The sequence below is a fragment of the Dipodomys merriami genome, unplaced genomic scaffold (genome assembly GCF_024711535.1).
Source record: "Dipodomys merriami isolate MVZ:Mamm:240054 unplaced genomic scaffold, mDipMer1.0.p SCAF_16, whole genome shotgun sequence".
Lineage (NCBI taxonomy): Eukaryota > Metazoa > Chordata > Mammalia > Rodentia > Heteromyidae > Dipodomys > Dipodomys merriami.
Window position 1 is genome coordinate 8,344,026 of NW_027202937.1, and position 17,331 is coordinate 8,361,356.

Consider the following 17,331-nt stretch of genomic DNA (forward strand, 5'->3'; position numbering starts at 1 on the left):
CCCGCCCTACCGCCTGGGAAGCAGGAGCTTCTCACCCTAGACTCTTCCGGACAAGAAAATTTAAAGAAAAAAATTTAAGGTGCATCAAACTTAAAAAAAAAAAAAAAAAAAAAAAAAAAAAAAAAAACTGCTGCCGAAGCCAGGCACACAACTGAAACCCCAGCTGCTCAGGAGGCTGAGATCACAGTTCAAGGAAGGAAAGTCTGTGAGACTCTTATCTCCAGTTAACCAGAAAACTGGAAGTAGGGCTGTGGCTCAAAGTGGTAGGGCACTAACCTTGAGCGAAAGAGCTGAGAGACAGTGCCCAGACCCAGAGTTCAAGCCCCACAATTGCAAAAAAAAAAAAAAAAAACAAGCAAACAAAAAACCCCACTCAAACAACAACAAAATAAACTGCTGCCCAAAGTCACATAATTGGGTAAGAAAATCATAAAACAGGAAGTGAACACTGAGGAGAGGATGTCTGGGGGAGGGACCACCTATAGGTGAGAAAAGGCAGGAGAGAGTAAATACGCTTTCTGGACAATGAGTATTTGTTCATATCCATTTGCTTTCCTGGGGACAATATGAAGGTTCGTTTACTCAAAGAGGAAAGTAAAACCTTTGAAAAAGGATTTATAAATTCTTTGAAAAATATTAAACTTTGAGCCGGGTGCTGGTGGCTCACGCCTGTAATCCTAGCTACTCAGGAGGCTGAGATCTGAGGATCACGGTTCAAAGCCAGTCGGGCAGGAAAGACCGTGAGACTCTTATCTCCAATAAACCACCAGAAAACCGGAAGTAGCGCTGTAGCTCAAGTGGTAGAGCACTCGCCTTGAGCTGAAGAGCTGAGGGACAGCGCCCAGGCCCAGAGTTCAAGCCCCACGACCGACAAAAAAAGAAAAATATTAAACTTTGTATCACGGTTTCAGAATTTTCCTTAGGTATTCTGTCTTCTTTGGAAAGGAAATAGACAAGCAGGTGTATTTTGAATGTTAGAGAGAAAGAAAAGAATGACTAAGGAGAAGACTACTTGGGGGGACTCAGGCAGGGTGGCACAGATCTCAGCCCTCAAGTGGAGGCAGGAGAATCGTGAGTTCAAGGTCAGCCTGGGCTACATCATGAAATCCTGCCTCAAATTGAATCAATAAAGAATATTAAAGAAAAACACTATTTTTCTGATAAGAGCTAGAAGAGTAATCTATAAACACATCCTTTTGGGATGATGAAGGGGAAAGCTCCCCCCCATGCCAGATAATTCATCTCAAAACTGACTCTTTAGAAGTAGACAGATGCTGGGCTTGAGATTCCAGAATGAAATTAACCTCTTTAAACAGAAGGGGGGGAGGGGAGTTGGCGGGGAGCACTGGAGATACAGAGTCCTCTTGCCCTGGGCTCCAGGGAAGGCCTGTGTAAGCCGATAGCATGTTTATCTCTGAATATTCTTGTTCCTGGCTTCTACTCCCTCTCTGCCTGCCCTGGGCCAATGCTTCCTTCTTATTAGTGAACTAATACTGAGAATATGAGTAAGGGTTTTGTCACTTTTTCTGGGATTTTTTTTTTTTTCTCCTGGGGCTTGAACTCAGGCCTGGGCACTATCCCTGAGCTAGCACTTTACCACTTGGGCCTGAGCACCACTTCTGGTTGTTTCTGTTTATGTGGTACTGAGGAATCGAACCCAGAGCTTCATGCATGCTATGTAAACACTCTACCACTAAGCCACATTCCCAGCCCTCTCTGAGTTTTAATAACTATAACTGAAAATGAAGTCAAAGACACCCCCCCATAGATGTTTATCGAACTAGAATTTGAACCAGTGAGCTTGAAGCTTATAAACAATCTGGTCGTCCTCTGAGCTACCACAGGAAACCCTAAATGTCTCTTACCTTTCCTGTTCCAATCATACCCCTTTCCTTTCTCCAAATTTTCAAAAACTAGAAATATTCACCATCTATTTTATCAACTTGATATGGTGGTTCACAGGTAATCATCTCAAATACCTGGGAGACAGAGACAGGAGGATCTCTAGTTCAAAGCCAGCTTGGACAAAGTGAGACCCTCTCTCTCTCTCCCCCTCCCTCTTCTTCCCTCCTTCCCTTCCTCCCCCTCCCTCCTCTGCCTCTCTCCCCTTCCCTCTGCAGTACTGGGGTTTGAACTTGGGGTCTTTGTGTTTTGAGCTATACATCCAGCCCCTTTGAGACTCTTACCTCAAAAACAAAGCAAAAACAGGTGGGTGCCAGTGGCTTAGTCTGTAATACTAGCTACTCAGGAGGCTGAGATCTGAGGATCATAGTTCGAAGCCAGCTTGGGCAGGAAAGTCCGTGAGACTCATCTCCAATTAACCACCAAAAATAAAAATTCAAAAGGCCAGAAGTAGAGCTGTGGCTCAAGTGGTAGAGTGCTTGCCTTGAGCAAAACAAGCTCAGGGACAGTGCCCTGGACCTGAGTTCAAGCCCTAGGACTGAAACTACCACCACCATCCAAAATAAAAAAGAAGATAGATTGGCAAGTAGGTATATTCAGAAAAGCCGATCAAGAGCCCAGGCTTCCTCCTGCTCACTGTGCCGCATGTACTAAATGAGACACATTTGATAGCAATCAAGTCCAGAGGCTTCCAGCTCCAGACCCTGAGCCTCTTGCTGTGGGTCTATTGCCCCAGATTTTTTTTTTCCCTTTGTTTTGGTCAGTCATGAGGTTTGAACTCTGGACTTGGGCTCTGTCCCTGTGCTCTTCAGCTCAAGGCAAGCGCTCTACCACTTGAGCCACAGCACCACTTCCGGTTTTATTGGAGATAAGAGTTTCACTGACTTTCCTGCCCGGGCTGGCTTTGAACTGTGATCCTCAGATGTCAGCCTCCTGAGTAGCTAGGATTACAGGTATGAGCCACTGGCACCCGGCTTTGCTCCAGATTTTTTTTGACTTATGAGAACCCAGGGTTCTTGCTCTAGCTATATCCACCAGTCGCCCCGGCCCCAGCACTTGGCAACTATTGCAATCCTTGGCTTCGGGCAGCAGGCAGTAGCAAGCAGTAGTAAGGGGATGTCATCTAGTATTGCAGCTCTCAAACAGGCCTTGGGTGCTGGGACCTCAATCCTGCAAGCAACAAGTGTCACAGTTCTAGGGTGTCTGGAGGCCTGAAGCTGTTCTAGTAACCAGGGCCTGCAGTTTCTCTTGTCTGGTTCATTAACAACCTCAGATCTTTCTTCTGCCTCAGCTGGCCACCCTCTCTCCCTGCTCACCTCTTCTGACCAGGGATGTTATCCCTGCTGCCTCTGTTCCCTGGTATTTTTGCCCAACCCACTTTCTGAAACTCTTCAGCTGCCTCTCGTCCCTCCTGTTGCTGTCACCGCCACCACTGTCACTGTAGCCACCATCTCTGCCACTGCCATTGCTTGGCTGCCATCTCTGCCAAACCCTTCTCCTCTTTGTGTTACAGCTCAGTGCCCTCTACTAGTGATGAAGACAAAAGGTAAGCAGGATGCTGCGTGTGCTGCACACGCAGTAATCCTAACTAGCTGCTCAGCAGCTGGAGGCAAGAGGACTGGGCAAAAAGTTAGTAATAGTCTATCTCAAGAAGAAAAATCACACACACACACACACACACACACACACACACACACACACGAAAGAAAAAAAGAAATTTAAAAAGGTTTGTGGGTATGGCTCAAGTAAAAGGATACTTGTTTATCACAGTCTAGACCCTGGATTTATTTACCAGTACTGGACCTGACATTGCAACACCAGGAGACAAGGAAGGAATGTGTCTTCAAGCTGACTGACAGCTGAGGCAAACAGCCTACTTAAATAGAAAGGGGTGTGTGGCAAGGCTGTTTACACCAATCATAGAAGACTGATGCAAATGAAGGATGTTTGCACCAATAACACCACAGTCCCTCATGCAAATGAGGGACTGCACTTGCACCAATCATAGCTGACCCTCCTGTAAATAAAAGTCTGAGTCTGTACCCATCACTGCACTGTCTCTCATGTAAATGAGGAAGCAAAGCTGGGCGTGTGGCTCAAGTGATAATGTAACAAGCAGAAAGTCCTAATTTCAAATCCCAGTACCAACAGGTGAGGGACTGAATTTGCACCAATTACAGCAGTCCTTCATTCAAATGAAGAACTGCACCAGACACAGGCCTGATGTGCCTCCAGGGGAAGTGCTCTCCTTCTGGCTTGGGTATGAATGGCTGCGGGGTCATCTAGACATCACTGAAGCTTAAAATGACACAGAATCCTTTGTAATCTGTTTGAAACACTCATAGCAGTACCTTTCCAAGCCAGAGGTTGTGCTTAGGTAGCAAGTAGCTGTTGGTGCCCTGTGGCTTCCTCCAGGGGTTTAGTTAAGTGTTTAAAGCAGCAGGTTTGCATGGGTCCCGCTGACTGCCTGACAGTCCTTCACTCAGGCACCTGGGCTACCAGGGGAGGGTCTAATAGCTGCCTCTTAGAGGAGTCAAATTACCTCAGCCCTACCAGCTTATTTAAAGGGAAAAAAAAAATACTAAATGGGTCCTTACAGCAAATGCTTATGTTTAGCGTCAGCAGTGATTTAACAGTGTTTTAACAAAGCTTAAGCTCTGTCCCCTGCTGCAGGCAATGGTCCCCCCCACCCCCAATTTGTCTCAAATGCATCACTATTTTTCCCTGACTTTACCAAATATTAATAGAGGTACTGGGGACATTTTCTTAAAATTACATTTTTCCAACAGGGAAAACAGATGAAGAAGGAAAAACACAAAGACACTGTTTACGAACCTAAAGATGTTTTGAATCTGTCTCTCAAAGTAACACATTGTTGCAAATCGCTGTGGGTGAAATACAGTTTTCAGAAGGCTTACATGACTCAACTTGTCAGCTCCCAGCCTCACTCGGCCATGTCCAGGAACTCAGGTAAGCATCAAATAACATAGATATTTGACATAGTGTTAGGATCCATCCTGGCTGCTCGAGGGGACCACGCCGAGGCAGGCAGGCACAGGAGAAAGGTTATTTTCAGGTTTATTAGAGGGGGGCCATATCTCCCCCAGAGAGAGGGTGCCTGCTGCTATTCAGGTGGGTAGCTCTGGGCTAGTAGTAAGGTAGGTCTGGGCGGAGAGTAGAAGTGGCCAGCTTTATTTCTAGAACTCCTCCCTAGATGGGAGTTAAGGACCAGAGGTGGAGATAATGCTAACACATAGCATGTGTTGTTTTTTTGTATTGATGACAAAACTAATTGGGCATTAAATGTATTATTTGAAAATTAGTGATAAATCTATCACTTATTAGTGATAAATTTAAAACTGGCCAGCCAGTAGTGGCTCCTGTCAGTAATTTTAGGCATAGACAGTCATACCAGGGTAGCCCTAGCAGGAAATTCAAGAGATCCTTTCTCAATCCATAGCTGGGTGCAGTGGGGTGTAGCTGTCTTCCCAGGCTACCTGGGGGGCCGAGGTGGGGAGGATCATGTTGCCAGGTCGGCTTAGAAGGGAAGTTGTACATAGTGACACATGCCTGTGATCCTAGCTATGGTAAGAATCCTAAAAAAAGTGGGTAGATGGTTGGTTAGGCAGCACCGGTGCTGGAAGGAAGACCCTATCCTAAAAATAACTTGGCTAGCAGAGCCAGGCTCACTGGTGATCATCTCTATATTCCTAGCCACCCAGGAGAATGAGATTTGAGGTTCACTGTTCAAAGCCACTTGGGGCAGTTAACCAGCAAAAAGGTAGGAAATGGAGGCATGGCCCAAGTGGTAGATCACGAAAAAGCCAAGTTGTGCACGAAAAAGCCAAGCTGAGCCTTGAGTTCAAGCTCTTTCTTGGCCTTCCCTGTCCCAGGAGGCTTTGAACTGCAATCCTCAGATCTCAGCCTCCTGAGTAGCTCCCAGGGTGACAGGCATGAGCCACCAGCACCGGCTAGAACTTATGTGTTACGGCCACCAAGCCTTTTCCCGGGTGGCCTTTTCCCGGTCCGTGTGCTGCTTGGTCCAGAGCTTGCTGGTGAGCTCATTTACCTACAATGCTCGCCTAATTACACTTTCACCGGGAAAGCAGAGGCGGGGCGAAGGGTCGGTGACGCTTCCTGCAGAGTAACAGCCAACAACCGAACCTGCCGGACATTTTACACTTAACTGTCCACATACAGGTATTTTAGTCCGGAGGGCTTACAGGGTGTGCTCATTTCGCGGAGGACACTCGGAGGGGGGCAGGAGCTGTATGCATACTGTTGGGGCCCAGAGCCCAAAGACAGGATAACTCAGTCCGGCGTAAGACCGGGCCTGTACCGCGGACAGCGGCCTTGGGCTTCCCGCGTCAGGCTGAAGACAAGCACCCGACGCGCCGGGCCACTGGAGCCCGCGGTCCGCGCGCAAGCCTCCCATTGGTCACTGCTTCCCACGTGGCCGACACGCCCACTCACTCTGCAGAGCGCGCCTCCCATTGGTCATTGCGAACCACGTGGTCGCCACGCCCACATCGCGGGCAGAGCGCGCGAACCCCGGGTCCCCAACGGCTTAGATTGGAGCCTCGGAGCGAGGTGCGCACCCCGCCAAGGTGCCGGCGGCCGCTCGGAGAACCCGGGTGGATCTCTGACGAGGAACCTTAGGAAAACCCTGAAGGGTTTGCCTCTAAGCAAGCCGATTGTTGAGGTTCGGCTTCCGACTCCGACTGGCTCTGACGGGGTCTAGGACGCGGGCACACTGAAAACGCGATCGCGAGCCACTCGACGGCCGACGCTGAGATTTACCTTTGCTGCTTTGGGTAAAATGTGCACCTATAAACAGAACTCCGGCAGAGCAAAACAAACCCCACACACTTCTGTACGGGAATGGAAAACAGCTTTTCCCAAGAAGAGTCGGGGAGATGGGCAGGGGCCTGGGGACGGACGCAGAGGATTGCAGGAAGCCAGGGCAATTGGCAAGTCGGGGCGGGGGGCACTGGGGTAGTTAGACGGAAGAGGAGGCCCCTCCCAGCCCTGCTGGGGGACAGGACGAAGGACGGGGCATGAGTGGAACACGTCAATGTAGAATTCAGCTGTTTCTCCTTTGGAAGGGGGTTTACTCTTTGCCTCCCCCCACCCCCGTCCTTGCTTCTTGCCCATCCTCAGATCTCAGCCTCCTGAGTAGCTAGGGTTACAGGTGTGAGCCACCAACGCCTGGCTAGAAGTTAGTTCTTTAAAGCACCTAGCAGGTAGTTTGCACACAGTGCTGGTTCAGAACACTCAGTAGTTGGTGGAAGCAAAGTTTGGAACCCTCATTCAAGGACACTGGGTAAAACACTAATTGGGAAAATCCATTTTGGGAAAACTGCAAAAATCTGGTCGAGCATATTCAGTGAAACAAGTACTACTACCACATACTGAGCGCTAAGGTGGCTGTTGGCATCGAGGAACTGAGGTTTACATTCTATTTCATTTTAATTTGAAAAATTGATTTGAAAATTTAACTTGAAAAATTAAATCACAAAATTGTGATGTAATTACTGAAAACTTTTTTTTTGTTGTTGTTGTTGGTCTTGGGGCTTGAATTACTGGGCCTGGGCGCTGTCCCTCAGTGCTTCAGCTCAAAAGCATGTGCTCTACCAATTGAGCCACTTCTTGTTTTTTGGCGGTTAATTGGATATGAGTCTAATGGACTTTCCTTGCCCAGGCTGGCTTTGAACCGTTATCCTCAGATCTCAGCCTCCTAAGTAGCTAGGATTACAGGTGTGAGCTAGGATTAAACCAGTGCCGGGTCTCTGAAAGCTTTTTTTTTTTTTTTGTCGGTTGTGGGGCTTGAACTCTGGGCCTGGGCGCTGTCCCTCAGCTCTTCAGCTCAAGGCGAGCGCTCTACCACTTGAGCTACAGCGCCACTTCCGGTTTTCTGGTGGTTTATTGGAGATAGGAGTCTCAGGGTCTCTCCTGCCCGGGCTGGCTTTGAACTGTGATCCTCAGATCTCAGCCTCCTGAGTAGCTAGGATTACAGGCGTGAGCCATCAGTGCCTGGCTCTCTGAAAGCTTTTAAGAACAAGTTGTTTGGAACAACTTGGATATTTCAGTTTTCCGTTGGTGGCACTGGAGTTTGAATTCTAGGCTCCTTCTGTACCACTTGAGCCACAGTTTGTTTTTCAGTTTGGGTCTCTTGCTTTTTCCTCAGCTGGTCTTGGACCATAGTCCTCCTCTCTCTACCTCCTCAAAGTCAGGGATTACAGCTGTGTACCACCATACCCCTCCCTAATGAAATATATATATATATATATATATATATATACACATATATATATATATATATTTTTTTTTTTTTTTTGCCGGTCATGGGGCCTGAACTCTGGGTCTGGGCGCTGTCCCTCACTCTACCACTGGAGCCACAGCACCACTTCCGGCTTTTTCTGTTTATGTGGTGCTGAGGAATCGAACCCAGGGCCTCATGCTTGCAAGGCATGCACTCTACCGCTGAGCTACCTTCCCAGCCCCTATATATTTTTTTTTTTTTGTAAATCAATGCAGATCACAATCCACTGTCTCAGTCCAAGGAGAACAGCACAGGCCAGAACGCTCCCCAAGAGGAAACAATCCGGAAGTTTGCCATGCAGCTGAGGTACATTGGAGACAGCATCCACCACAGGATGGTCCAAGAGGTACGACTTCTGGTTACTCAGCAGAAGTGCAGAGTTCATTGGGGTCAGGGTGGTGTTTGGGATAAAGAACTGGAAGAAAGGGAGTCTGAGGGTTAGGAGCCTCTGACAGTGAAGGCGCGCAGGGAAGGACTCAACAGAAGGGTGACTGAGGAAGACCCTCCGAGAGCTAACCCCTCTGTTTTGCCAACAGGATTTCCAGCAGGAAGGCAGAGAGGCCCTGGCTCATGTTGTCTTACTTGTCTATAGAAGGGTTCAGGTGATGCTCCGCTTTTTCTGGAACAACCATTTGCTATAAAAAGGGAAGTCAAGTGTCCAGTTCTGTTTTCCTCCTGCCTTCTGAGACCCACAAATGGAAGTGAGGAAGACGGCACACCTCCTTCTCTCCCCTTCGTTGTCGTCCGTGTGGCTTTGTTGAATGGCAGACTTCTGGGCTGTTTGTCTACAGCAGGCAGTTGAGAGATGTGGAGAATAATCCAGAAGCTGGGAGGTGCAGTGCCCACAAAATCGCCATCTGTGGAGGGAACCTGGAGCCTTTCCTTCCTGGAACGACACAACATTCTGGAATCAGGAGCTTTCTCCTGAGCCTCTCCGTGATCCGCAGGCCCCATGCTTGTTACCCGTGTCCAGATCTGCAGTGCCAGCGCCTCCTTCCCACGCATGTCCGGCTCTTCCCCTTTCTGGAAAATCAGAAGGGCCCCCATCTAATGCTCCAGTTCAACCAGGCCCACAGACACCCCCTCCACATGGCCAGCTCTGCTGGGGGTCCTAAACCCTCCCCGGGCTCGCTTTCCTTCATTGTTTCCTGTTCATTATTTTTTTTTTAATCTTCCTCTTAGTCACTCCCCTACCCTGTGAAAGGAATTGTAAGTATTAAGAAAGTTTACTGTTACTTGAAGTTTTATGTGTGTATCTTGAGTTCTCCATAGGAAAAAGGTTATTTAAGATACTCATTTAAAAGATGAAATAAATACTGTTGTTTTGCTGAGCATGAAACACTTGTGAATATTTCTTTTATGAAGGGGGGAATTCCACTCACCCTGCTCACATTAACTCCTAAATTTGTCAACATTACATATCCTTTTCTTTTTTTTTTTCTTTTTTTTTTTTTGTCGGTCGTGGGGCTTGAACTCTTGGCCTGGGCGCTGTCCCTCAGCTCTTCAGCTCAAGGCGAGCGCTCTACCACTTGAGCTACAGCGCCACTTCCGGTTTTCTGGTGGTTTATTGGAGATAGGAGTCTCACGGTCTCTCCTGCCCGGGCTGGCTTTGAACCGCGATCCTCAGATCTCAGCCTCCTGAGTAGCTAGGATTACAGGCGTGAGCCACCAGCGCCCGGCTTACATATCCTTTTCTGCCTAGGGAAGTTTCCCCACCTTTTTTTGTCCTGTCATTTAGTCGTGGCTAGCTGACAAGGAACAAACTGAAACCTGCTTTTCATTAAAAAAAAAGTTTAAATAGGTATTTATTCACATTGCTCAAAAATTATAACACTATAAAAAGATTTACAGTGAAAACTTGTGGGGGGCAGTACTGGGATTCAAAAGTCTTCATACTTTCTCCACAGATGCTGTGCCATCAAGCCCCACCCTCAGCCCCTTTGTGCTTTAGTTATTGGGATTGGGTCTTGTGCTTTCTCCAGGGCAGGCCTGGACCTTGATCCTCCTATTTACCCTTCCTGTGCATTGGGGATGATAGATTCACAACACTACCAGGCCTGGACCTTGATCCTCCTATTTACCCTTCCTGTGCATTGGGGATGATAGATTCACAACACTACCATATATTAGTTAAGATGGGGGGGAGGATAGCATGATCTTTTCCCCCAGCCTGCCCTGAACTTCAGTTCTCCCAGTCTCTGCCTCCTGAGTAGCTAGGGTCACAGGTGTGAGCCACCAGCCCTGGCTTACAGTGAAACTCCTGCTTTTATTTTGTTATCCTGAATTGTTTATTGCTTATATTTTGAGAGTTTTTTTTTTTTTTTTGGGTCGGTCATGGGGCTTGAACTCTGGGCTTGGGCACTGTCCCTGCGATCTTAAGATCAAGGCGAGCGCTCTACTGCTTGAGCCACAGCACCACTACCAGTTTTCTAGTGGTTTATTGGAGATCAGAGTCTCACAGACTTTCCTGCCCGGGCTGGCTTTGAACCGTGATCCTCAGATGTCAGCCTTCTGAGTAGCTAGGATTATAGGCGTGAGCCACCAGCGCCCGGCTTTGAGAGTTCTTTTGTACAAATGCTAATGAAATATACTATCCCATATATATTCATCTCAGAGGACTCCCTATGGATAGAGACTGGGTGTGCTCAATGCTCATGTAAAATGAGTGGAATTTACATAAACCCATGCACACAGCCCTGTAGACTTTACATTTCCTCATACAATGCAAATGTTATGTAAATGGTTGTAAGGTACTGTATGGGGAATACTGAACATGTTCAGTACAGAAGCAGTTTTTATATTTTCTCTGTGAGAAAGTATATATACCTGTCACTTATTTTTTTATTCTTTTGTGGGTCGTGGGCTTGAACTCTGGGCCTGGGCGCTGTCCCTCAGCTCTTCAGCTCAAGGCGAGCGCTCTACCACTTGAGCCACAGCGCCACTTCCGGTTTTCTGTATACCTGTCACTTATAAGCCCACTTTCCAACACCTGTCCTCTTCAGCTTCGGACACCAACCTAGGCTGTGTGTGTGTGTGTGTGTGTGTGTGTGTGTGTGTGTGTGTGCCATGCTGGGCACTGAGTCTTTTCCATCCGGGCCTTTTGGGGACATTTCATGTCTAAACCACAGCACAGCCTTTCTTTGCTTCTTTCCCTGGCCGCCTCCACCCCCTTTTAGAATCCATACTTTCTGTTCAAGTGTTCTCTTGAAAGTCTCCTGTTAGCCAGGTTCTGGTGTCTGGTGTCTGTAATCTAATCTACTCAGAAGGCTGAGACCTAGAAAACTAAAGTTTGAAGTCAGTCTGGACAGAGAAGTCCACGAAATTCTATCTCCAAAATACAAGCAAAAAAAAAAAAAAAAGCAGGGCTGTAGGTGTGGCTTGAGTATTAGAGAGAAAATTGGGGGGGGGGTCTCATAGAAACACACAGGAACGCATTACAGGAAGTGCTGGTGCTCTGGACCAGCCAGCCTCTGCTGGCACATGAGGTGTCGTCATGACTCAGAATCTCTGTCTCAGATGTGGGGGTGTCAGCAGCCCCTCTGCTTGTTAGTCAGTGTGCAGCTCTGAACTAAGCTGCCACTGGCATCGCCCCCAAATCTGGACGGGGAGTTTTAAAGTGGGGTGTTCTGAAACCAGAATCTGCTGCTTGAAGAAATGTTTTAATCACAATCTTTTTTGTTTTTTTGCCAGTCCTGAGGCTTGAACTCGGCCTGGGCATCGTCCCTGAGCTGCTTTGCGCAAGGCTAGCACTCTACCATTGGAGCCACAGCACGCACCACTTCTGTTTTTTTTTTTTTTTTTTTTTTTTTTTCCGTATATGTGGTACTGAGGAATCAAATCCAGGGCTTCATGCATGCTAGACAAGCACTCTACCGCTGAGCCACATTCCCAGCACCAAAATCTTCATATTGCACACTGGGGAGTGTCCCTTTCCAGAATCCTTGAAGTTTCTGACCCCTCTCTCCCTCCCTTTTGGAGGGGGAAGATCTGGAGTTGGGGAGCCCTGGGTCTCCTGATCTTTGAGTGGCTGGGAGAAGGTGGGAGGAGGTGAGATTCTGGAGAACAAGCCCAGACTTCTCATAGAGGAGAGGCCTGCAGTTTAAGGCTAGCCCAGCAGGTGGCGCAAAGCCTCTTTCTTAGCGCTGGTGTGAGCGGACAGCACCTGCCTCCTGCATTCTTCAACTGAGAGGGGCTCTGTCAGCCCTGCTTGATCACCGGGGTCAGGAAGCTCACCACCTCCAGGGGGTGGCGTTAGCAGTGGAGAAGTGGGGGCAGGACTCCCCAAATGAACTCACTGCCTCTCTATTCTCCCAACTTCTTATGAAAATCCCTCCCGCCCGGGTCCAGCCTGTCAAGGCTTCTTGATGCATGTGGCTTTGATAAGTTAACCCGGGGTGGTGCTGTTCTGTTCCCCATGGGGCAGCTGACCTTGAAATGTGGGTCTTCACAGGAATGCGGCAGCCTCCAGAGAGACTGCGATGGGTAGTGTTGGTGCCAGCCCAGCACCCATTTTTGGTGACTTCTCCTGTCCTCCAGCATGGCCATCTGCCCCTGGCACAGGGAAGGAGCTGGATCAGCTCCCATGATCATGACAATCGGTGCACCTGCCCATAAGCCAGGAGCAGACAACAGAAGTCACTCTCTGGAATTTCTCCAGCAGATACCAACCATGAATTTACCTCCACACTGGGTGGTGTGTGTGTGTGTGTGTGTGTGTGTGTGTGTGTGTGTGTGTGTGTGTGTGTGTGTGTGTGTGTGTGTGTGTGTGTGTGTGTGTGTGTGTGTGTGTGTGTGTATTAACTGCGAACCCCAATCACCCGGACGCTGCTTGGCTGAGCTGGTGTTTCTGCATTCGAATGACCAGTAGCCTTCTGGGTGGGTGATGTGATTGTTTTCTTTCCCTCTCTATGTGATTCTGTGGATTAACAGTGATTTTTTTTTTCCTTCATTCCCAAGGTGCTTTCCAGAGCCCAGGCCTGTGATTCATGCTCTCAGGAAAACCATAACAAGCGTGACTCAGGCAGGACTGGGCTCCTGTATCTGAGCTTTTCTTTCTCTTATCTCTGTGGCTCCGTGGTGATACAGCTTGTTTGTGAGTTGGTTCAGCTTCAAGAAGTAGAAACTGTTCCAGGCAATCTCAGCAGGAAGGAGTCCAGGGCTGACAAAGTTACTGGAAGGGTTAGAGGGACGGGGTTCCAGGTGGGGTCCCAGGAGGGAGCTGGGACACGTCACCCCGGCCGTGATGCAGCCAGTATGGAGCCATGGAGGCCCCTACCCCACCGCAGGTGGAGAGTGGCGTGTGCAAACACACCTTCCTGACCTTGCTCCGTCACAAATCCTGGGTCAGGTCTGAAACTCTAGCTGCAAAGGTGTCTGGGAAATGGGCCTGTCAGCTGTCCAGCCTCTGAGGTAGAGAAAGGCATCCTTGATGGAAGTGGGGATGGATATGAGTGAGGCCACTCACCAGGACCATGTGTGAAGGGCTATATCTCCACGTGGGATGCCATTATGCCCTTAGGTACGAAGGCTATACATCCCCACTGATGAAGGTTTCATATCCCCATCCATGAACATTGGATGTCCCCATGCACAAAGCTCCTGTGTTCTCTGCAGAGATTCTACAGCCACATGCATCAAGTCCATGGCCTCGGTGTGAATGCCTTTTCCCTCATGAATGCCCTTTGTCCTTGTGTATGAAGACCTGTGTCCCCATGTATGGCTGCTATTGCTGCTGGAGTTTCTGGGCAAAAGCTCCAGATCTGGGAATCCCAACAGACTTGACCAGTAGCAGCCAGGTGCCAGTGACTCATGCCTGTAATCCTAGCTACTCAGGAGGCTGAGACCTGAGGGTTGCAGTTCAAAGCCAGTCCAGGCAGCAACATCTGTTAGACTCTTATCTCCAATAAAACACCAAAAAGCTGGAAATGGTTGTATGGCTCAAGAGGTAGAGCACTAGTCGAGCAAAAATACGCTCAGGGACAGGGTCTAGGCCCTGAGTTAAAGCCCCAGTACCAGCACAAAATAAAAATAAGACCAGCCTCCGTTCCAGCACACACACACACACACAGACTGGTAGTGGTGAAGGGTAGGGAGATTTATTCAAACATGGCTATGTTGGAAAGAACAGACAAAAGCATTCAGTGACCCCCAAGTCTGTCTTTGGGGTGCTGCCCTGGGCATTGGGTTCAACTGGAGGGAGATGAGGGCAGGAGTTGAGGTCTGTGTGATCAGTCTTGATTAGTCCCTGGTCAGGTTGAATACTCCCTCAATCCTGGTACTGTAAGGTGCAGAAGCCCTTGCTGCCTGAGAGGCCAATCCAATTTTTTGTTTTGTTTTGTTTTTGTCGGTTGTAGGGGCTGAACTCTGGGCCTGGGCGCTGTCCCTCAGCTCCTCAGCTCAAGACTAGCGCCCTACCACTTGAGCCACAGCACCACTTCCAGTTTTTTCTGCTTATGTGGTGCTGAGGAATCGAACCCAGGGCCTCATGCATATGAGGCAAGCACTCTACCACTGAGCCAACTTTCCAGCCCCCAATCCAGTTTTCATGAGTGACTGCTTCTGTCTGGGGAAGGATGGTTCTCATAGTGGGGGACTGGCTGTGAGGCTCTGCTTCTCTGGCATTAGAGACTTTCAGGCACGGGGGACATGGTGCAAGCTGTGAGTAAATTGTCTCCCTCAGCCTTGCAGAGGGATGAGTGGGTTAGGTAGCACTGGTTTTTAGACAAACACTTCTTCAGGGACTCATCTGCCTCTGGGTAGCATTGAGCAGGGGTCATACGCAGACTCTGAAGACAAAGGAGACAGGCCTCCATCTTGCTTTTAGTTACTGTGTGGCCCTCCAGAGACATCTTCGCTTTTTAGCAAGAGCAGCTTCTAAGAGCCTGTTATAATATCGTTCACACCCATTGTACAGTTGGTAAAACCGAGGTCCAGAAGTGTCATGGGTAACAGGAGATTGATTGGCAGGGATTTTTTTTTTGTCAGTCATGGGGCTTGAACTCTGGCGCTGGTTTTTGTTTGTTGTTGTTGTTTTATGTTTGGGTCTGATATTATATAGCCCAGGCTGGTCTCAAACTCATCCTCCTCACGCCTCAGCTTTCCAAGTGCTAGTGTTACAGGCATGTGCCGCCGTACCTGGCTGACACAGCTGACTTCCATGTACGAGCATCATTACCGAAATCTTTTACATCTTTTTGACTCTCAGTTTCCTGATCTGCACAATAACCATCTATACTTTATAAATATCACCCTAAGGGTTTATTAAGATAAATAATATGTATAATAGCTCTTAGCACAGGGCTGGATATAAGGCGAACATTTTGCAAGTAAGTGGCGGTTATTGTTACAGGATCAGCACACCCTCTGGTGGTGAGCAGCAGAGTTGCTCTGCCCCGGATCAAAGCCAGGCTTTTCTGTCCCTGTCTGGACAACCAGGACCCACAAACACTGGGACAGAAGATTCTGGGAGCCACAGGAAGCCACCCGAGGGACTGCCAGGAGGACAGGGAACCTGGATGGGGAGTGGATGAACACTTCAGGCAGAGTATCTAAATTCATTTTGTACAACTGAAAGGATATTCAAAAAGATCTTCGGGACAGGAGACAGGTGCCTGGCTCCTTGACAAGGCCCCGAACAAGAGGAAGGTCGCTGTTCTTTCGGAGAGGAGAGACAGGAGGAGTTATTTCCAGGTGGCTGGGCTGGACCCTGCACCAGTGGGTTCTGGACAGAGGGTGTGGCTCTGGTCCAGAGTGTGGCGATTGATTTGCTCTTTGCTCTGAAGTCATTGCCCATCTCTCAACATAAAGCCCTTTTGTCAGGATGGGGATAGATTTCTGGGAAGCCAGGATTTCCCCAGGGAAATGTTTTCTTCACCTTGTTCCTTGGAACTGCTGGTGAGGCGAATCCTTGCTCATCAGCCTACTTCCTCTCCACACAGAGGGGGTCACCCTAGCCCCCCCCCAATGTCTTATGCTTAAATAAAATTTTCACAAGATATGCTCTCTCAGTCTCTCGGTCCCCCTCCTCAGCCCTCCCTCCCCCCCCCCCAGCCCTCCCCCCCCCAGCACTTGGCTGGAATGTCCCCAGCAGAGGCCTCTTCCTGGCCCAATGGCCTGGCCCAGAACTTGGAAGGGTCCTGAGCTTCATTTATGTCTTTTCTTATCTGTCCTGAAGTTCTTCATACTTTTTTGTTGTTGTTGTTGGTTATGGGGCTTGAACTCTGGGCCTGGGCACTGTCCCTCAGCTCTTTAGCTCATGGCTAGTGCTCTACCACTTGAGCCACAGCACCACTTCTGGTTTTCTGGTGGTTAATTGGAGATATGAATGTCATGGACTTTCCTGCCTGGTATGGCTTTGAACCACGCAGATCTCAGCCTCCTGAGTAGCTAGGATTTACAGGTGTGAACATTGATGCCTGGCTATCTTCATACTTTTAAAATAAGGGGTTCTGGGTCTTCTTTTTCTTTATTTTTTTCCAGTCCTGGGGCTTGAACTCAGGGCCTGGGCACTGTCCCTGAGCTTCTCTGTGCTCAAGGCTAACACTCTATCACTTGAGCCACGGCGCCACTTCTGCCTTTTTCTGTTTATCTGGTACTGAGGAATGGAACCCAGGGCTTCACACAAGCTAGGCAAGCACACTACCACTAAACCACATTCCCAGACCTGTTCTTCCTTTCTTGTGTGTTGGTACTGGGGCTTGAACTCAAGGCCTAGGCATTGTCCCTTAGCTTTTTCTCTCAAGGCTCTACCACTTTAGCCACAGCTTCACTTCTGGCTGGCTTCCAACTATGATCCTCAGGTCTCAGCCTCCTGATTGGGTAGGATTACAGATATGAACCACCAGAACTGGCTAGTTCTTTGGTTCTTATCTAGCCTTGGCCCCTATCAGCAAGCCGCCTCAGTCTGACTCTAGGTCCTGAGCCCAAGACATGGTCTTGGACAGGCATCAAGGACAGAGCTGGGTCACCCCTTTGGTCACCCTGAAAGCAGGAGGTACAGGTGACTCAGCCCCTGTAAGTACCAGGGGAGGGGTACGGCTGGCCATGGTGCAGGGGTGTGCAGGCTCCCACGCCCCTCCACTTGCTCTTTGATTTTCTGTGTCTTTCTG

General features: G+C 48.8%; 1 protein-coding gene across 1 annotated transcript; it reads left to right on the forward strand.

Moving 5' to 3' along the window:
• The first annotated feature begins 4,698 nt into the window (after positions 1-4,698).
• Pxt1 (peroxisomal testis enriched protein 1) lies at positions 4,699-9,552 on the forward strand. The gene is made up of 3 exons (XM_070023370.1): positions 4,699-4,872; positions 8,440-8,570; positions 8,761-9,552. The coding sequence occupies exons 1-3, from the start codon at positions 4,701-4,703 to the stop codon at positions 8,863-8,865; spliced, it is 408 nt and encodes a 135-aa protein (XP_069879471.1). The 5' UTR covers positions 4,699-4,700; the 3' UTR covers positions 8,866-9,552.
• Positions 9,553-17,331: the final 7,779 nt, after the last annotated feature.

Bases quoted from the DNA above. Each gene is read 5' to 3' on its own strand.
- Pxt1 (XM_070023370.1), top strand. From the start codon at position 4,701: ATGAAGAAGGAAAAACACAAAGACACTGTTTACGAACCTAAAGATGTT. The intron at 4,873-8,439 runs GTAAGCATCAAA...AAATCAATGCAG, and splicing joins GGCCATGTCCAGGAACTCAG to ATCACAATCCACTGTCTCAG. The intron at 8,571-8,760 runs GTACGACTTCTG...TTTTGCCAACAG, and splicing joins ACCACAGGATGGTCCAAGAG to GATTTCCAGCAGGAAGGCAG.